Source organism: Sus scrofa, chromosome 1, assembly GCF_054392235.1.
Source record: "Sus scrofa isolate SSC_HxYL_T2T_F1_AM1 chromosome 1, Sscrofa_HxYL_maternal_Yorkshire_Landrace_v2.0, whole genome shotgun sequence".
NCBI classification, from domain to species: Eukaryota; Metazoa; Chordata; class Mammalia; order Artiodactyla; family Suidae; genus Sus; species Sus scrofa.
The window spans coordinates 280,886,218-280,907,004 of NC_139383.1; the positions used below are offsets into that span (position 1 = coordinate 280,886,218).

Genomic DNA, 20,787 nt, shown 5'->3' on the forward strand with positions numbered 1-20,787 from the left:
AGCTGCACCCACGACATGTGGAATTCCTGGGCCAGGGATCAAATCTGAACCACAGCTGCAGCACCTCTGGATCCTAAACCACTGTGCCACAGCGGGAACTCTTGAACTTGAACTTGGGGGCTGAACCTGTGTTGTCTGGGCCGCATTTGCTCTCTGCGACTTTCACCTTCGAACACTGAAAGGACCACTTACTTGAGCCTTGTATCAGTGGTTTCTAATTAATGGATGCTTTAGCAGATAAAGTTAGCTGTTTGTTTAAAGCAGGTAAAATCAGCCAGCCTACAGGGCTCTGATGAGGATGAGAGGATAAAGCTGTGAATAGGGGAGGCAGAATATGCTGCAGCTGGAGGGCCACCTGGGTCTTCTTTCTGATAACAGCCCTTCTCTCCACTAGTGACTTTGATCTAGAAGAGAGGGAGAGCCTCGTCTTGAAAGAGGGTGCTGTCGTAAATTCCTAGAGCTGAGACTGCTCAGTCTCTCGTAAAGTTGACGTGTGTTACTAAAATGCCTCCTTTGGCCTTTCTTCTCCGCCTCTTTCCTCCTCGCAGAGAGGAGGGAGTAGGAGCCTTGGGCAGCAATGGGAGGATGTTTGCCACCTGTCACTGTCCCTTTCCCTGGCCACCATCTACGGCAGGAGTGTAACCTTGAGCAAGTTTTCTTTTCCTGTCCTGCTTCCTCTCCTGATCCTGCTGTTCCACTTGGGCACATTAAACAAGAATAATGGGGAATTCCTGTTGTGGGTTGAACCCAAATAGTATTCATGGAAATGTGACCTCCCTCCGTGGGTTAAAGGATCCAGCGTTGCCGTGGGCTGTAGTGTAGGTTGCAGGCACAGCTCAGATCTGGCATTGCTATGGCTGTGGCATAGGTTGGCAGCTGCAGCTCCAATTTTACCCCTAGCCTGGGAACTTCCATATGCTGTGGGTGTGGCCCTGAAAAGCAAAAACAAAACAAAACCAACAAACCCCATCTAGAACAAACAACAAAACAAAACAAAACAAAAAACAAGAATAAGGGGCTAATGTCTATGGGGTCTGGATGGCCAGACAGTCCTGAAAATGTTAGCCTCTCGGAGCCTCAGTTTCCCCATCTCTCAGGTAGGGGTAATAGTAGCTGCCTTCTGGGGAAGGTCAAGAGGATTTATTTAGTGAAATAATGCGTATAAGACCTTTAAGCCATGCCTAGCATAGAGTACTGAGTAAATGTTGTTGAGTGGTGATAATGATGGATTTCCCAAATAAGGCGGGGGAGGCCGAGGAGTGTGGGGGAAGGTGGCAGTGATCCTCCTGAGTTGCTGAGACCAGTGTAGGTGGCTGGACAAATGTTGGGACTGCCCACATCAGTGGTGGTTCTTCCCAGAAACTACTGTTGAGACCAGTGGTGGCAGTCTAAGCTGGCCGGGGCAGGGGCTGGGTGTCAGATGAGAGCTGCTTCCGGAAGTGTGAAAGTACATTTAAGTTAAAGAAATGAAGAGCGGGAAGTTTGTGTGTCCATTGGTTGAATGAGCAGCAAAAAGCTATGACGAAATTAAAAAGTTGACAAGTTTGAATTTCCAAACAAACCATTTTCAACTGACATCCTCTCCATATCTGTTTTTTGAAAGAAATTACTTCTTTTTTTCTTTTTTCCTTCTTTTTTTTTTTTTTTTTTTCGTCTTTTTAGGGCCACACCTGTGGCATTTGGAAGTTCCCAGGCTAGGGGTTGAATCGGAGCTGCAGCTGCCGGCCTGCACCACAGCCACGCCAAATGTGACCCATGTCTGCAACCTACGCCATAGCTCACTGCAATGCCAGATCCTTAACTCACTGAGCGAGACCAGAGATCGAACCCGTGTCCTCATGGATACTCCTTGGGTTCTTTACTGCTGAGCCAACACAGGAGCTCCTCAGGATGTTTTTTGTTTACTATAATGGACAGAAAGACCTGTGATTAATCTGTTGAACTGAAGAATACTGTCTGATGTACTTAGTGTTTTCTGATGTAGCTCCAAACTTAGTCTAAAAGAAAAACTAATATAAATCACTTCTATGCCATTCCCATATCTCTCTGAATTTGGACAAGTCTGCAGTAAGCCTGTATCAAACTGCAAGACTGGGACTCTTACTCATCTTTGAATTCCCTTTGGTTTTATGCATGTAGAAGATTGAAATTGAATATTTCCTATAAATGTAGAAAAATAATTTAAATTCCCAGTCAGCATGCCATTTAGTGATTGCAATTAAATCCAATACTGGCAGCACATTTGACAAAAGGCTAATTTTCTTAATTTGCGAAGAACTCTGATGACAGTTCAATAAAAAAGGCAGATGTGGGCAAAGGATGTGAGTAGGTAGTTCAAAGACAAATTTAGACAAATTGCCATTGAACATGAGAAAAGCTGATCAATCTCATTTATAATTAAATCACATCAAAACAATGAGATACCGTTTTTAACCTGTGAATGTGGCAAAAGTGAAAAATTCAGTTGTCATTCTTTCTTTTCTTTTTTTTTTTTGTCTTCTTAGGGCCACACCCGTGGCATACGGAGGTTCCCAGGCTAGGGGTTGAATTGGGATCAGAGCCACAGATGCCAGCCTACGCCACAGCCATAGCAGTGCCAGATCCCAGCCGTGTCTGCCACCTACACCACAGCTCACAGCAACGCTGGATCCTTAACCGACTGAGCGAGGCCAGGGACTGAAACTGCGTCCTCATGGATACTAGTCAGATTTGTTTCCACTGAGCCACGATGGGAACTCTTCGATAATCATTCTTGACCGTTATGGGGGGAACTGATACTTCATGGGCTGTCGGTGAAAGTACAGTTGCTGCCACCTTTGGGGAGGTGGGTTGGCATTACCCATTGATGTGAAAAACTAATGCAGCAGCTCCTCTGGAGGAATACTTTGACTGAATTGTCTCCTGCTCTTGGTGTCTCACGGGGACTGATGAAGTACATCGTGACACAGCCGTGAAGGGAATACCGGGAAGTAGGTGAGTTTGTGCTGCTATGGAAAGGTGTATTAAATACATTTTTAAAAAGCAGAGTGCAGGAGTTCCCATTGTGGCTCAGTGGTTAATGAATCTGACTAGGAACCATGAGGTTGGGGGTTCGCTCCCTGGCCTCGCTCAGTGGATTAAGGATCCAGCATTGCCGTGAGCTGTGGTGTAGGTCGCAGATGTGGCTTGGATCTGGCATAGCCGTGGCTCAGGCGAAGGCCTGTGGGAAGGCCGGCAGCTACAGCTCTGATCAGAACCCTAGCCTGGGAACCTCCATATGCCGTGCATGCGGCCCTAGAAAATACAAAAACAAACAAACAACAACAACAACACCAAAAAAACAGAGTGCAGAACAATTTATGCTGATTATGTTTACAGTTTTTGCTGAAAGAATATCAGACAACTTTTTACCAGTGATTATCTTTGGGAAGAAAAGCTGGAGAAGAGTTTTGCTGTCCATTTTATATTTTTCTGTACTGTAGTTTGAAGTTTGACCATATGCATATATTTCATTTTAAAGATGAAATTAAACACTAACTTAGGTATGGGCCCACTGACATTCTATGCAGGGAGAAATCAAGACCCCCAAGGAACCACTGAGAACCATGCTGGGGAATTGCTGATATGGGGGGGGGGTAGAAGGTTCTGGTCGACCTTGATGTCTCTGTAAGAGGTTCTGGCTTTCCTCTACTTCCATTTATCGCTGGACCTGATAAATCTGGTCGATGGGTGTAGAATTGTGGTTCAGTATGCCTTTTATTCCCTTTAGCCTGGTCATGTGCCTAGGACATAAATACTCTGTCAATCCCCCATATGTCAGCGTTGAGAAGCCTCTTACTCAAGGGTGTTGCTTGTTAGCAGCTTTAGGCAGGAGTCTGAATTTTGTTGTCACTGCCGAGAGGAAGTGGCAGTGTCGAGGAGAGGAGAGGAGAGGAGAGGAGAGCACTTCCTCTCTCGTTTTGCAGAAAAATGGAATTCCTCTCTTAGGTGTTAATCATGGTCTTTTTCTCGTCGGTGATTTTCTTTCCAAGTGTAGTTCTCTACTTTTCTTCTGAGAAGAAGATAAAAAGCCACACACAGAGAGGAAGGCTCATTGTGAAGCTGTTTTCAGTTTGGCAGACTATTTCAGAAATGCTTTTTTGTTTTTATGTATTTACTTCTTGTTGGTTTTCGCCCGGGACTCCAAACCTTTAAAAAGCCTGAGGAGTTCCCTTGTGGCACAGCAGCTTAAGGATCCAGTGTTGTCACTGCTATGGCTCAGGTGGCTGCTATAGCCTGGGTTCGATCCCTGGCCCAGGAATTTCTGCATGCCTGGAAAAGAAAAAAAAAAGCCTGAACCTACTTTCCTTTTGCCCTTTAATTCCAAAAGTCATGATTTACACACCTTTGTGTCCTGAAGATGCTGTAACAAATAGGGAGCATTTGACCACTTGGTAGGTGCCAGTCTGTCCGCGTTTCTAGAAGGCAGTCTCTATAGCCATGAGTATGATCTCTGGAGCCGGACTAGGTCCATCTGTTAGCTCCGGGACCTTTGGCAAGAGTCTTAACTTCTTTTCTTCAGTTTCTTCATCTATAAAGAGGGAGCAATCATAATATTCAAAGTGATATATGTAATTAATATATGTAAATTAATATATGTAAGAAGTTTAGCACAAGTTTGGTACTCATTACATGTAAGCTATTATACACATTCGTTGCGTGAATTTCCCTCATTCAATTATCATAGCAGTCGTGTTGAGTAGTAGTTCTTTCAAGACCTTTTCTAGATACAGAGATCAAAGTTAACTGACTTGTTCAAGGCCACAGAGCTATTTAAATGTTCATTGTTATGATTTTCATTAGAAAGTGGCACAGAGGATTCCTATCCAAGTCCAGCTTCAAAGCCTGTTCTCTCTGTTACACCCTCCTGTTCCCCTAAAGAAAGTCTGTAATAGGTAACCTTGATTGCCGCGTGCTAAGTGCTTCCATAACTCCCCATGAGGCAAAGAATCTTATTACTGCTACTACCGTCATAAAAGAAAACTGAGACTTGGCAAGTTTATAAAGTACCTTCCCCAAGGTTTTACGAGTGGAAAGCAGTTATCATTTGAATCTACATCTGACTCCAGATTCAGGCTTCTAATAGTTATATTACGATCTTCATGGTCTTTTATTATTTTAAAAAAACTGGATGAGATGCCTTAAGTTTTTTTTAAGAGTCTAATATGATTCACTGAAAGGCCTTCAGCCTGCCTCATCCCCCTCCCAAGAGGCCCTTTGTTTTTGTGCATCGTTCCAGAAATATTCTGCTCATAATCTGTATATGAAAATACTGATAAAGTGAGGAGTATGAGTTTTCGTATCACTTTATACAAACAGCATACACACTGCTCTGCATCTCACCTTTTTCGTTTAGCAAATCTTATAGTGATTGTATATTAGTATGAAAAGAGTTTCCTCATTCATTTTTTTCTGGTTGTCATTCCAAGTAATACAGGTTCTCTTACAGAAGTTCAGAAAATACAGACAAAGAAGAAAGTTAAAACATCTTTACTCTTACATTAATGTAAATATTTTGTATACATTTTTAAGGTATGTATATTTAGTGTCATGTTTACATATATACTTTTAGAAATATCTTCCTCTATTTTATGGTTACCTGATTTTTTTAACAGCTTTTTTGAGGTATACCTTACATATAAAATTCATCCATCTTAGGTATACAATTCAGTAACTTTTAGTAAACTTAAAAAGTTGTCAAACTGTCACCGTAATTCAGTTTTAGACCATTTCCATCACCCATAACCTCATGTTGATTTATAGTTCATCTGCTACCTCTTTTTTTTTAACAGGTTTTTTTTTTTTTTTTTTTTGTCTTTTTGGGGGCCACACCCTCAAAAAGAAATGGAGGTTCCCAGGCTAGGGGTTTAATCGAAGCTACAGCTGCTGGACACAGCCACAGCAACGCCAGATCTGAGCCGCATCTGTGACCTACACCACAGCTCACGGCAACACCGGGTCCTTAACCCACTGAGCAAGGCCAGGGATCGAATCCGCAACCTCCTGGTTCCTAGTTGAATTCTTTTCCACTGTGCCATGATGAGAACTCCTGCTACCTCCTTTTCTGCTATGTTATTAAATATTTATCCAGCAGATATTTATTGAGTATCCACCATGTGCCAGGCAGTCATCTGGCAGGTGGTTAATAAAGCAGATAGAAATTCCCACCCTCATGGTGCTCACCTCTTGGGGAGCTCACTTTGTGTTCTTTGACATCGTTTTAATAATGACACGGTCTTCAGGGTGTAGGATGCCAGACTTGAATAAGTCCCTCGTTGGACATTTAGGTTGTTTCCATTGTTTGCTGTAGTAATTGAATATAGTTATGGATAAATTCTTGCGCCTATTTTCATGATTTTTTAAATAATATAAAGTGCCGAGTCAAGAGAAATTCCTATTTTAATTAAGGCTTTTGTTATATTTGCCTACCAGAAGTCTATGAGAGCACCCCATCCCTATTAACACTGTCAGAAGCCTTGCGTTTTTTAAGTCTGGGCACTTCCAAAAAGAAAAATTGTGTCTCATGTTAATTTTTATTTCTTTGTTTATTGATGATGTTGCTAACCATTTCATCCCTCTATTTAAAGGCTAGTTTAAATGATTTTTTAGCACCTGTTCATATTCTTTGCCCATTTTTCAGTTATATTTGGCTTTTATTGATTTATAAAAGTTTGATACTTCTCTGCTGTAGAGGTTATATTTTTCATAATTTGTCTTTTTTTTTTTTTTGTAAAGGGTATACTTTTATTTATTTATTTATTTATGGTCTTTTTTAGGGCCGCTCCTGCGGCATATGGAGGTTCCCAGGCTAGGGGTCCAATTGGAGCTGTAGCCGCCGGCCTACGCCACAGGCACAGCAGCAGCAGATCTGAGCAGCGTTTGCGACCTACACCACAGCTCACGGCAATGCCAGCTCCTTAACCCACTGAGCAAGGCCAGGGATTGAACTGGCAACCTCATGGTTCCTAGTTGGATTTGCTAACCACTGAGCCATGACGGAAACTCCATGGTAAAGGGTATACTTTTAGATGTACAGAAGTATTTTGTTTGTTTTTTGGCCACGGCTGTGCTATGTGGAAGTTCCGGGGCCAGAGATGGAACCTGCACCAGAGCAGCCACCCAGGTCTCCACATTGACAGCACCCGAACCTTAACCCTCCACACCACAGAGGAACTCCTAAAAGTTTTTGCTTAAATAGTTAAATCTCCCTTTCTTCTGGTATCTATGTGTGTGTTTAGAAATGCCTTCTCTTGAAGTTATTTTTGGGTATGTTGTAAAGAAGGGATCTAACTCACTATTTATTATGTTATCCAAGCAGCATCTATTTCAAGAAGTCTTTCTTTTTCACTGGCTGAAAATAGCCCCGAAGGGCCCACCCTAGTCTGATTTCTACCTACCTGGATAGCCTCATGTGGCCTCTGCCCTTTCTCCTCATCCCAGCTGGGCCACAACGCTCTAATATTTCCTTCTTTCCCAACTCCAGCTCCCATCTCTGGGCATGTGATTCTTTCTATCTGGAAAACTGGAACATTTCCCTGCAGCACTCCCCCTGCCCCCAATATCTGGCTAACCTTTACTCATCCTTGAGTTGAAATATCACTTGTTCACATGGCCTTGTCTGACCACTCCTCCATTATGAAAGATCTCATAGCTCTTATCACAGTTTGTGAGAGAACTGTAGCTCGCTTGGATCCCTGATGCCAGGCTTGCAGAAGACCCTCGATATATACTTAATGATATGAATGAAGTATAGCCTCCTTAAACATTTTGACATCTATATGTTTGGCTGTATTTTTCTTTTTTGAAAAATTCTTCAGCATTTATTCTCATAGATCTGTGCTGTTCAATGTGGTAGCCACTGGCCAGGTGTGACTATTGAGCACTTGAAATGTAGTTATTCCAAATTGAGATGTGCTATAAAAGTAAAATACACCTTACATTTCAAAGACTTGCTATGAAAAAAGAATATAAAATATCTGGTTTGTAACTTTCTAATATTGATGTTGAAATGATAATGTTTTAGTTGTATTGGGTTAAATGTGTTAAAATTTATGTTTTGGAGTTCCCGTCGTGGCGCAGTGGTTAACGAATCTGACTAGGAACCATGAGGTTGCGGGTTCGGTCCCTGCCCTTGCTCAGTGGGTTAAGGACCCGGTGTTGCCGTGAGCTGTGGTGTAGGTTGCAGACGCGGCTCGGATCCCGCGTTGCTATGGCTCTGGCGTAGGCTGGCGGCTACAGCTCTGATTCGACCCCTAGCCTGGGAACCTCCATATGCCGTGGGAGCGGCCCAAAGAAATAGCAAAAAGACAAAAAATAAATAAATAAATAAATAAAATTTATGTTTTTACTTTTAAGTAGTGTAACTGCTAGAAAATGTTACACGTGGCTTGCATTATCTTTCTGTTGGACAGCAGTGTTCTAGATGAGTTTTAAAGTCGTGTTGTCAAGTTTCTTTAAGAAAGTTCTCCATTGGGAGTACCGGTTGTAGCTCAGCAGTAACAAACCCAACTAGTATCTGTGAGGTTGTGGGTTTGATCCCTGGCCCCGCGCAGTAGGTTAAGTATCTGCTTAGTGGGTTAAGGATCTGGCATTGCCAGGAGGCTGTGGTGTAGGTCGCAGACATGGCTTGGATCTGACATTGCTGTGGCTGTGGTGTAGGCCAGCAGCTGCAGCTCTGATTCAGCCCCTAGCCTGGAGACTCCTATATGCCACGGGTGCGGCCCTTAAAAAAAAAAAAAAAAAAAAAAAAGGTACTCCATTGGGCTGCATTATATTTATACATTAATATGGGGGAGAAAGTGCCTGTCTTTATAGTAATCACATACATCTTCCTGCCAGGAGCATATGTGTCTTCATTTATATATGTCTTTGTTCTTATTAAAGCATTAGAGTTTTCTTATTGTAGGTCCTGTTTTTTATTTATTCCCCAGATGTTGTATAGTTTCTGTTACTATTGTTGGTTGTTACTTGTCATTAGCTTACCTAACTGGTTTTTTATGAATAATAGTTTTTGAAACTCTACACTTGTTAGATCCTGATTCTAACACATTTTTTTCAAGTGATTCTCTTGTGTTCCCCTTCCTTCCTTCCTTCCTTTTCTTTCCTTTTTTTCTTTCTTTCATTTTATGGCCACACCCAAGGCATATAGAAGTTCCTGGGCCAGGGATTGAACCCGTGCTCTGTAGCGACCCAAGGTGCTGCAGTTGGATTCTTAACCTACTGCACCACAGCAGGAACTCCTTTCTTATATTTTCTATGTAAATAGCCATATTTCCCTTGAAAAGTCATTTCACTTCCCCTTCTCTAAAGGTTTTATGCCTTGATTTTCTTGTCTTGCTGCTTTGGCTGGAACTTAAAGAACAATGTTAAGTAAGAGCATTGGTAGACAGGCAACCTTGTATCCTTCCAGACACCCTAAAGGAAATTCCTTTACAAAAGTGTTCACCAGAGTGTGAGTGAGAGAACACTAATTCCTCGGAATATTAATACTTGTACCTTGAGAGAAGAGTTTCACAGTTAAATGAGTTCGCAAACCACTGAGTTAAACAGAATTCTTGTCTCCAGGACTTTTCAGATGGGTTATTATGCTAATAAGTTTTTTAATTCCTGGGAGGTAAGGATATTGAGCTTGGGACTAGAGTTCTACTAAATACATTTTGGGAAATGTGGATATAATGTTTCCTTTTTAAGGGTGATGTTGCCATTGGTTTGCAGTAGATACTACTTATTATATTAAGAAAATGTTCTATCCCTAGCTTATGGAGTATTTTGTCCTTACTTTGAAAGGGCATTTAACTTTCCAAAATGCATTTTTTGGCATGTACTTGATTTGGCCATATGGTTTTTCTCCTTTGACTTATTGAGGTTGCAGATTATATTCGTGTATGTCCTAGCACATAGCCATCCTTACATTTGATCATAATACATATTCCTTTGGTAGATTATATATTTGCTAGTATTTCCTGTAGGATACTGAAGTAAGTCTGTTTAGTGAAGTCCCTTTACTTAGCTAAGGCTGACGGTCTTCTCTATGCTATTCGCCATCTTCTGCTATCAGATTTATGCCATACAAACAGAGACACTTGAAGTGTTTTAACATGCATCTAGAGCAGTGTGAAGGGCCTGAAGATCATTTGTGCTTTGGAACTTCTGTTTCTTTTTAATTTATTTCTGCCCATTTATGTCATACTAAAAATATGTCCATTCTGTTCCGACTGCAAATTGATTTCAATCATAAGTGTAGGATAAATAAGGGCACAGGATTTCTCTTTGACGAAAATGTTTTAACAAATTGTCGTGATTAAAAAGAATTCTGTGAGATCTATCACACTGATTGATCTTTTTCTGCAGGAGTCTTAGGTTAAGTTGCACGTTGTGTTGTCTTAAAATTTAAAACTTTGTCATTAAATACTGTTTGGTATTACTTTTTTGTTTTCTTTGGGGTTTTTTTTTTTTTTTTTTTTCTGTCTTTTTGTCGTTTCTTGAACTGCTCCCATGGCATATGGAGGTTCCCAGGCTAGGGGTTGAATTGGAGCAGTAGCCACCAGCCTATGCCAGAGCCACAGCAAAGTGGGATCTGAGCCTCGTCTGTGACCTACACCATAGCTCACGGCAACGCTGGATCCCTAACCCACTGAGCAAGGCCAGGAATCGAACCCACAACCTCTTGGTTCCTAGTCGGATTCGTTAACCACTGAGCCATGATGGGAATTCCTGTTTTCCTTGGTTTTTAGTTTGTTGTTCCTTTTCTAACCTCTTAAGCCATTCCTTTTTTTGTCTTTTTAGGGCCCCACCTGCGGCACATGGAAGTTCCTAGGCTAGGAAGCTAGGGGTCTAATAATCCGAGCCACAGCTGTTGGCCTACGCCACAGCCACAGCAACGCCAGATCCTAGCTGAATTTGCGAGCTACACTGTAGCTCAGGACAACTGTGGATCCTTAACCCACCAAGCCAGGTCAAGGATCAAATCCACATCCTCATGGATACTAGTTGGGTTCTTAACCCACTGAACCACAATGGGAACTCCTCATTCCATTTTTTTTTTTTCTTTGTTTAATGATTAAAAAAATTTTTAAGACACTGACTTTGCCTGTTAAAGTTCATTATTTCAGGGAGTTCTTGTTGCTGTGGTGTAAGCTGGCACCTGTGGCTCCAGTTATTAAACCCCCTGGCCTGGGAACTTCTATATGCCTCGGGCACTGCCCTAAAAAGCAAAAATTAAATTAAAATTAATTTTCTGGCCTTATTTCAGAACTCCACCATTTTATTGTGAAAAATTTCAAGCACAGAAAAGTTGAATTTTACAATGAACACTTACATACTCAATCTAAACGCTACACTTATTCACTTTTTACTTTGCTGTATCGCATATCTTTCATCTCTTTCTTTTAATACGTTGTCAAATAAGTCGAAAATATAAGTAGACTTCATTCCTAAACCCTTCTTGCTACAGATTGATGTGAATTTTCTTATTTTCTAAATAATTTTATTCATGATTCATTTTCTCTTTGATTCAGTACTTATTGAGGAGGTGTGTACATTTCTGTTGGTTGTTTTTTTTTTTTTTTTTTTTTTTGTCTTTTGTCTTTTTAGGGTTGCACCTGCGGCATATGAAGGTTCCCAGGCTAGGGGTCCAGTCGGAGCTGTAGCTGTTGGCCTACACCATATACCACAGCCACAGCAGCGCAGGATCTGAGCGAGGCTAGTGATAGAACCTGTGTCCTCATGGATGCTAGTCAGATTCATTTCCGCTGAGCCATGATTGGAACTCCTGTTGGTTGTGTTTTAAAAACAAAAATGTAATTGTGATCTAATTTTGTTGTGTTTTGGTCAGAGAACGCAGCCGGGACTATACACCCTTCTGTAGTTTTGAGTGATTCAGTGCTGTGGATTCTAGGTAAGGGGCAGTCAGTCTGTCCTGAGCACGCCGACACTGTGAGCACTGGCAGGTGATGATAACGCTCGTGGTATGTCTGTCATTCTTCTTGCTCCTGCTGTCTAAAAACTCTTCATTGGAAGAGACCAAGCTTTGCTCTATGAATTATCAGCCCAAAAGTATATAAAGGTGCATAGAGCTGAAGGGGAGAAAATGCACATTAGGATAACAACTCAGGGAGTTCCTGTCGTGGCTCAATGGTTAACGAACCCGACTAGCATCCATGAGGACGCAGTTTCAATCCCTGGCCTTGCTCAGTGGGTTAAGGATCTGGCATTGCCATGAGTTGTGATGTAGGTTTTTGTGGCTGTGGCTACAGCTCCGATTCTACCCCTAGCCTGGGACCCTCCATATGCTGCGAGTACAGCCCTAAAAAGACCAAAAAAAAAGTAATAATAATAATTAAAAAAAATTAACAACTCAAATTCTAAACTGAAAGGGTTTTTAAGCTCCATTCAGTGTATCTGGTGTGCTGTATACTTGAAAAATACCAATTGGGGAGTTCCCGTCGTGGCGCAGTGGTTAACGAATCCAACTAGGAACCATGAGTTTGCGGGTTCGGTCCCTGTCCTTGCTCAGTGGGTTAACGATCCGGCGTTGCTGTGAGCTGTGGTGTAGGTCGCAGATGCGGCTCAGATCCTGCATTGCTGTGGCTCTGGCGTAGGCTGGTGGCTACAGCTTCAATTACACCCCTAGCCTGAGAACCTCCATATGCCGCGGGAGCGGCCCAAGAAATAGCAAAAAGACAAAAAAAAAAAAAAAAAGACAAAAAAAAAAAGAAAAATACCAATTGGAAATATACAAATAAGGTAGAACATTTTTTAAAATAAATTTACTTATTTTTTTACAGAGTACTTCAAATCCTCCAAGGTAGGCGAAATAGGGAAATCTGTTTCCTAAAAAGGATAGCACATTCTCAGTTGGAGCTAAAATGGCCCTGTGGCATAGAACATGTTTTACCTTGATCAAGGTGAATGTTAGGCCATTAGGACACTAAGTTAATTAATCATTAGGTTATTTAGCTTTAGGAGAATTAGCCAAGACATGAGAGACTGAAAATAAGCAAGAAGAAAAATGATTAGACAGACCCTGGTGGTGGTGGTGGTGGCGGTATTTTTGCAAGTTGTGTTTATGCCGCTTGTACTTGGCGAGGAGTCACTGGTGAATTATGAAACTCTCTGTTTCCTCAGATTGCACTTCATGTCAGTAGAAATGGACAGCAGCAGTTTTATTCAGTTTGATGTGCCCGAGTACAGCAGCACCGTTCTGAGCCAGCTAAACGAACTCCGCCTGCAAGGGAAACTATGCGACATCATTGTCCACATTCAGGGTCAGCCATTCCGAGCCCACAAAGCGGTCCTCGCGGCCAGCTCCCCCTATTTCCGGGACCATTCAGCACTAAGTACCATGAGTGGCTTGTCAATATCAGTGATTAAAAACCCCAATGTGTTTGAACAGTTGCTTTCATTTTGTTACACTGGAAGAATGTCCTTGCAGCTGAAGGATGTTGTCAGTTTTCTGACTGCAGCCAGCTTCCTTCAGATGCAGTGTGTCATTGACAAGTGCACGCAGATCCTAGAGAGCATCCATTCAAAAATCAGTGTTGGAGACGTGGACTCTGTGACCGTCGGTGCTGAAGAGACTCCAGAGAGTCGGAACGGAGTTAAAGACAGCAGCTTCTTTGCCAACCCGGTTGAGATCTCCCCTCCATACTGCTCTCAGGTACGGCAGCCCACCGCAAGCAGTGACCTCCGGATGGAGACTACGCCCAGCAAAGCTTTGCGCAGCCGTTTACAGGAGGAAGGGCACTCGGACCGAGGGAGCAGTGGGAGCGTCTCTGAGTATGAGATCCAGATAGAGGGGGACCATGAGCAAGGGGACCTGCTGGTGAGGGAGAGCCAGATCACCGAGGTCAAAGTGAAGATGGAGAAGTCCGACCGGCCCAGCTGTTCCGACAGCTCCTCCCTGGGAGACGATGGGTACCACACCGAGATGGTTGATGGGGAACAAGTCGTGGCGGTGAACGTGGGTTCCTATGGTTCTGTGCTCCAGCACGCGTATTCCTACTCCCAGGCAGCTTCGCAGCCAGCCAGCGTATCCGAAGCTTTTGGAGGATTGAGTAATTCCAGCCCATCCAGATCCATGCTGAGCTGTTTCCGAGGAGGCCGTGCCCGCCAGAAGCGGGCCCTATCTGTCCATCTGCACAGCGACCTGCAGGGCCTGGTCCAGGGTTCCGACGGCGAAGCTATGATGAATAACCCGGGCTTTGAGAGCAGTCCCCGGGAGAGGAGTGCAAGAGGTCACTGGTACCCGTACAACGAGAGGTTGATCTGTATTTACTGTGGAAAGTCCTTCAACCAGAAGGGAAGCCTTGACAGGCACATGCGACTCCATATGGGCATCACCCCCTTTGTGTGCAAGTTCTGCGGGAAGAAGTACACTCGGAAGGACCAGCTGGAGTACCACATCCGGGGCCATACCGACGACAAGCCATTCCGCTGCGAGATCTGCGGGAAGTGCTTCCCGTTCCAAGGCACCCTCAACCAGCACCTGCGGAAAAACCACCCCGGCGTCGCCGAAGTCAGGAGTCGCATGGAGTCCCCCGAGAGAACAGATGTGTACGTGGAACAGAAACTAGAAAACGATGCATCGGCCTCAGAGATGGCCCTAGATTCCCGGATGGAAATTCACACGGTGTCGGATGCTCCTGACTAAGATGGTAAAGACGTGCACCCACACAAAGCACATTAATCAATGCCTATTTGTGATTTGCTTTGTTGTAACCTTTGGTTGTCCCAGCCATCTGGAAATCTCCTGGTCTCTTGGCAGTTTTTCTGAGGTTTCTGGAAGGAACACCTCATTGTGTTTCTCCTTTCCCCTGCCCTCCCTCCCCCAAGCAGTTCAAAGCATGAAGGGCAACGTATCCAGGGAAAACAGGGCTGACAGTATTCCTCTTTGGCTGAACTCTTCATCCAGAATCTGCCAGTGATTTAGCTATGCCAACTGGTTGACCCTCCGTTCTCTGCCAAGGGGCACACGCTCTCATTGTGCACTGGCAGCAGTGCGTTTCCATGGAGGGAGACAGGGGTACCGTCAGCTGATACAAATGGGTAACCTTTTCTAATTTAAAGTTACTTTTAGGGGGTAGTTAGACGATTTATATATATATATAATAAAGCGATTATTATATATATAGTATATATACATTCTCAAATTTGATTTTATTCTGGTTGAGGTGAATGTAAGAAGAATATATAATTTAATACAATGTGAACAGGGCTTTTGACTCTGTCTCGTCCCTACCTATGTTAGGGTTTTACCCCTTTATTTCCCTTTCGAAAGAATGTTAGTAAGTTTTCATATATATTACTCATTGTGTCCAAAAGCAAGCAAAGCAAATCACAGTGTTCACAGCTCTGCTTCATGACAAACACATAAACCAAATGCCATAAAATGTACTCAACTCTGGTTGGAAACCATTTGGAATTTTTGTTAGTTGTCCAGTAGGGAAGCTGGACAAGCCGTGGTGCTGACCTTTTTACATATTGTAGTGTTATATTAGCCAACCCCAAAGGAGCAGTGGTTTTCAATGTTTTTACTGGGCCTACAAATAAATCTACCTTCATTCCGTACTGTAGAAACATACATACCAGGTAACTAAATCTGAATCACTCTCTACCGTGAGTTAGCGCTCACACTAAAGGAAAGGGATTTGTAGTTCTGTCTACAAAATTCTCCAAACAGTGTTGTGGGTTTTTTTGGGTTTTTCTTTCTTTCTTTCTTTCTCTTTTCACACAGCCAGTTCAGGTGCACAGCAACTTTTTCTACATGCAGTTCCCAGGGAAACTGCAGAACTTGGAATTTGTACTTTTTGTAAAGATATACTCTACGGGAATTGCAAGCAATATATCTATCTTAGTATTGTGTGTGCTGACGAGAGCCTCCGTGGCTCCCCCACTCTCAGTGTTTCCTGCTTCAAGAAACCAACAGTCAAAAAGCCCTCTAAGATACTCTGTGTGTCACCAAATCTCTGTGTGTCACCATTTTTTGGGTCACGTGGTGCTATTTTTTATGTTCTGTATCTCTTAGGTCAGTATAGTTGTAGAAAATGTGAAATCTAACGGTAAAAGTGAATTACAGCTTTTTTCCTCTCGAGTTTATAGCTTGAAAAAAGACCTCAAAAGCATGTGCTGGCAAACACATTACTGTATAAAAACATACTCCAGTCCTGTTTGGGGAAGGTTTTATTAGTACTTTAGGAAGTGTCTTCAGTTTTATCTTTTGTTCACCCGTGTGCTTCTGGTATACAAAACGGGCTTTTTATAAGATTGCTTTGGTACTGTATACTCCGACAGAGTAATTTTTAGAAGCAATTTGGCGGTGGGTTTGTGCTGCAGGCCGCGGGGGGAGATGTCTGCGCTCCAGACTCTTCCGCTGGAGAACCTTGGTCCTAAAACTCAGAACCAGTGCGTCTCCACAGAAGGGCACAGACCACCTAAGAGAAAGACGAAAGCAAAAAGCCCCACCTCAGGCTAGGCGTTAAAGAATACGAAACTAGATGTTTGCTGGTTTTCCACATGCTTTTTTGGCTCTTAAAATACCAAGAATGGAGTTGGGGTGGAGGGTGTTTGGGGATTTTTTGCTTTGTTTGTGTTTTGGGGGAAAAAATCATGCAGGCCCCCGTGCGGGATCACCCCCCACGCCACCCCCGCCCCGGGGCGGTAGCCGCGCAGCAGTAGCGTCTCGAGCACATGGGATCTGTCCACGCGTGGACTGCCGCGCTCCACGTCAGTGTTACTGCGTCCAGACACGCAAATTCTGCTGCTCCGAGGAGCGGCTTTTGCTAATCGGGTATAGAGTATGCCTTTTCCTGTCAGACTGCCTAAGTAAGGGGTCTGTTCTCTCCCTGAAGCACTTGCTCCACTCCTGTCAAAGCCGTGTGCCTCAGGGGGAGGCTGGACCCCAAGTGTTTACCCACTTAAATATGTTCTGGGGTTTCAGGTAAATGTTTGTGATGATTTTTTTTTTTCCTTACATGAATAAGTTTGGTTTTGATTTTTTTTTTTTTCAAAGAATTAAATGCAAAAAATTTGTATTGTGATACACATGAAGTTTGTGACAAGAAATGCCCAGATCAAGGACAGAAGAGGTCAGGCTCAGGGAAGGACCTCCTTTTCACTCAGGCTGGGGGCCTTCCGAGAGGTCTCCAGAGCATCCTCTAATAAGTGAGACGAGTTCGGAGGGGAGGCCCTTGGGGCAAGCACCTTGAATGTCCTGGTTCTTGTCACTGTGTCAGTCTTAACCTTCCTTACATGGAGTTCTTTGTACTTGTAAATTTGTTTTAACTGGTTTGAGTTTACCAAAGAGTGACTTATCCAAAATTGTCTTTGACAAAAATAGACATTGCTTTGATTGTACAGTTCAGGTTCAGACATTGTAATGGGACTGTTATAAGGGGCAGAAAATTGATTGAGTTTCTCTCTAACGATCATGAGTCCACATCTTGCAAGTTCCACTTGCTCCCATTCATGTTGCTAACACTTTACCCTTTCCACTGCTAGCAGTGTTAAGAAAGAATTCTCAAGCCATAACACAGTACTGTAAGGTTCCACAGGGCTTCGAGGGAGGCAGCACGCGAAGCAGCACAGGGCCGGGCGGCCTCTCTGAGCCCGCGCGCCGGCGTGCTTCTCCGTGTGCACGGCGAGCGAGAGGTTAACTCCATTCACATCAGGCAGCAGCACCTAATTGTGCCTTGTCACCTGAGGATGTGCCAGGATTCACGTGACCACAGAACAGAAACATTCTCTCCCCCGAAGTTCACGTCTCCGCAGACGAAGTCCGCTGTGTAACTCCTTAGAGCAACTCTTTTTGGAAAGCAAAGTCCCTATTTCTGTACAGTTTTAGGTTAGATGTTTCATTTATAACAAATGCAAAAATCAGTTAAGATGAAAGTGATATGTGAAGAAATCTTTTACAGTAAAATATATCCTGAATTCAGAGAGGTTTGTTCATAATTGAGTCTCTTCTCGAGCTACCTTTTCAACTACATAGACAATGTGAAGACAGTGACAGCGTCCTTTTCTCTAGGTGTCTAACCTGTTATTACAAACTGTGAAAGCAAAGAATTTTATACTTTTACTGATGTTTGTGGTTTTAAACAGTTATTTTCATTCTAATCAGTTCTCTCCCCTCTCATTTCTACTAAAGCTGTAAATACATTTAGAAATTATATTTGTAAATACAGTATATGAAGCCGAGTTAATTTGGGGGTCCATGGAAAGCCTCCCAGTTGGCTTTGCCTTGGCAGTTTTTTTTTTTTGTTTGTTCGGTTTTTTTGTTTTGTTTTGTTTTGTTTTGAAATAAACAGAAAGGATACTGTCAGTTCACTGTTAAGCAGAATATACTGTAGAACGAAATTGGTAATTTCTGAATCTTCCAGAGCATGAGTAGATGTCTTTTCTGATGATAGCAGTTAAAACCAAGTCTTTGTTTTTCCCTTAGCCCAGACCATAGGCCTGCATATTTTTGTGTGTGGTTTTGTTTTTACTTTTGTTTTTGCAGCCTAGATTCTAGGAAGAATTTGCAGGAACACAAAACAAGGGCTGGGGGCGGGGCGGGGCGGCGAAAATCATCTATGTGAATGAGCTTTACTTTAAAGAATAATCCATGTATTTTATTTTAACAATGTTTTCCATTAGTTACTGTGATTTTGTTGTTGTCGTTGTCATCGTTATTGTTGAATTCTGTAATGGTTTCCTGTGAAGCCTCCACTGAAAGGGACTCAAATATGCAACACCTAAACTATTTTCCAAGGGCACATGCCCCTTGAATGGTGCTTCTAGACTGGTCAGGGTTATTTATTAAATTTTATATATGAAAGTATTGGGGAATTATGTAAATTCTTTATATGAAACTATCTAGTTCATAAATCATAGATTTCATATTACTCAGTGCAACTGAACTGAAAGTTCAGAAGAGTCATTCATATTGTTCCAAGTTTGTAATGGTTGTCACATGTCACATCTGTCTTTTCAGTAAGTGCCAGAGTGTTTTCCACTGTTTCTGCCCAGTGCTTGGCTTCCCGGCCCTCAAGAGAACCCCGTTCCCTCTGGTTCCCCTCTGGGTCTGGCACAGACAGGGCCGTTGTAGTTCTCGATCAAGTCCTGGAGGAAGCCTTGCAGCAGATTCAGTAACCAGACCTCTTGCTTCCCCTCAGTGACAAGTATGCTGTGAATTCAACCTTTGGACTTGCTGCCCAAGCCTTTGGTTGCTGCCCTGACTATAGTAAGAGGTAAACTTAACCTGGTTTATCCGAGAATGACCATTTTCCTAATGTGAAAACCATCTCTCTCACCACTTTTATTAGTAGGGCTAACATTTTTTTCCGTTATAAATGGTTGAGCAATTTGAATGACTTAACACAGTGTCATTATCTTGCAATATAAACTGGTAACCTCACGACTCCACACTTCATCACCACATGAAGTAAATGAAGCTAGCTAAGCGGATGCTGTATCAACTAGTAACTTGCCATTAAGGATTATTTTATAGCATGAATTTTAAGACTATTTATTCAAATGATATTTTACTCTTGTATTCATTTTGTTTTAGATTTGTGACATGAATATTTCAGTGCTGCTTAATTTTGTTCTGAATTCTTGTTTCTTGCTTGTAAATGGCTTTTTTATGGTATAAAGTCAATGGAAATTGCTGTTTGTAAATAAAAATGCTGCTAGAGCAAATGTGCTGTGGTCGCCCTCTGTGTTTGCCCCTTTTGGCCTCCTGAGTTTCACAGGCACTAACAAACATCTGCAGTGTCATAGTTTCTGTAACCGTTGTTTTTGAAAGGTTAGGGTTTCATAAGAAGCTCTTGTGCCACTGTGGTGCTAGAGAGAGGAGAAAGCAGCAGATAAATGTCTGATCATTCTCTTGTGCGGCAAAGACTAGCTCGTCACGGGTCAAGGTCTGCACCCAGCGTCGCTGGTGGATCCTTCCCTGCTTTCCTGCAGAAATGCCCCTGGCTCCCTCGAATGTGCCCTTTCACCCCCACCACAGAGCCTGGAGGTGCAAGTGCCCTGTCTCCAACTGTCGGAAACCCAGCAGCACCCAGGGTCCCTCCTGGGCACAGAAGCCTCTGTGAAACCCCCCATTTCTTGTTTGTAGGAAGAAGTCTTCATATATCTTAGCCCAGGCCTCCCTCAGGCAGGGAGCCTTTCCCTACAGCAGCCCTTCTAGGTCAGGCCCCTGCCCTTCGGTACACTTTGTTGCTCTGAGAAATGGGTAATTGTATATTGATTCATGAGATTATTCAATTAATGTCTCTCCCTCTAGCCTCTAAGTTCCATGACAGCTGGGATCTCCTGGGCCGTCTCCCTAACCTGCCTATCCTTAGCACAGGACCTGGCACCGCCGCAGGTGCACAGTAAGGATTGAATGAATGAGCAAATGCGGAGGTTCTGGGAGGATCAAGCAGGGCTGGGGTTGGGAAACGGGTCAGGATTAATCTCGGCTCCTGTGCTGTTAGAGCTGACTTGCTCCTTGCTGTCAAACGGGTTCTCACCAGGGCTCCTTTATAGTCGAGGGGGCAGCGCGAAGGTGCACAGTGTAAGAACCAGCTCCGTTGCTAGCTGGGGGCCTGGGGATGCCGCAGGTCCCAGGGACATGATGGAGAAGGTGCGTTGGCTTGTGAATCTGGAGGTCCCGCTTGTAACCATACCTTTGTCTGACACCTTCTTTAGTCCCAGTTGGCCTAAAATGATGGAGTTGTGCTCTTGTGACTCAAGTAAGTTGGAAGGCAGTGGCTTCTGTGGGTTTGCTTTTCCCTAAGGCTGGAT

General features: G+C 43.2%; 2 protein-coding genes across 5 annotated transcripts in view; both read left to right on the top strand.

Moving 5' to 3' along the window:
* ZBTB34 (zinc finger and BTB domain containing 34) overlaps positions 1 to 19,695 on the top strand; it is a 28,696-nt gene extending 9,001 nt beyond the window's left edge. For all 3 annotated transcript variants that reach the window (XM_021069173.2, XM_021069179.2, XM_021069158.2), the window contains one exon: positions 13,144 to 19,695. In XM_021069173.2, the coding sequence (XP_020924832.1) occupies positions 13,154 to 14,668 (1,515 nt within the window). In that variant the 5' untranslated portion in view covers positions 13,144 to 13,153 and the 3' untranslated portion in view covers positions 14,669 to 19,695. The remainder of the gene's footprint in view (positions 1 to 13,143) is intronic.
* The window catches only part of RALGPS1 (Ral GEF with PH domain and SH3 binding motif 1), a 334,371-nt gene that overhangs the window by 9,001 nt on the left and 304,583 nt on the right, over positions 1 to 20,787 (top strand). The gene's annotated exons all lie outside the window — the stretch shown is intronic.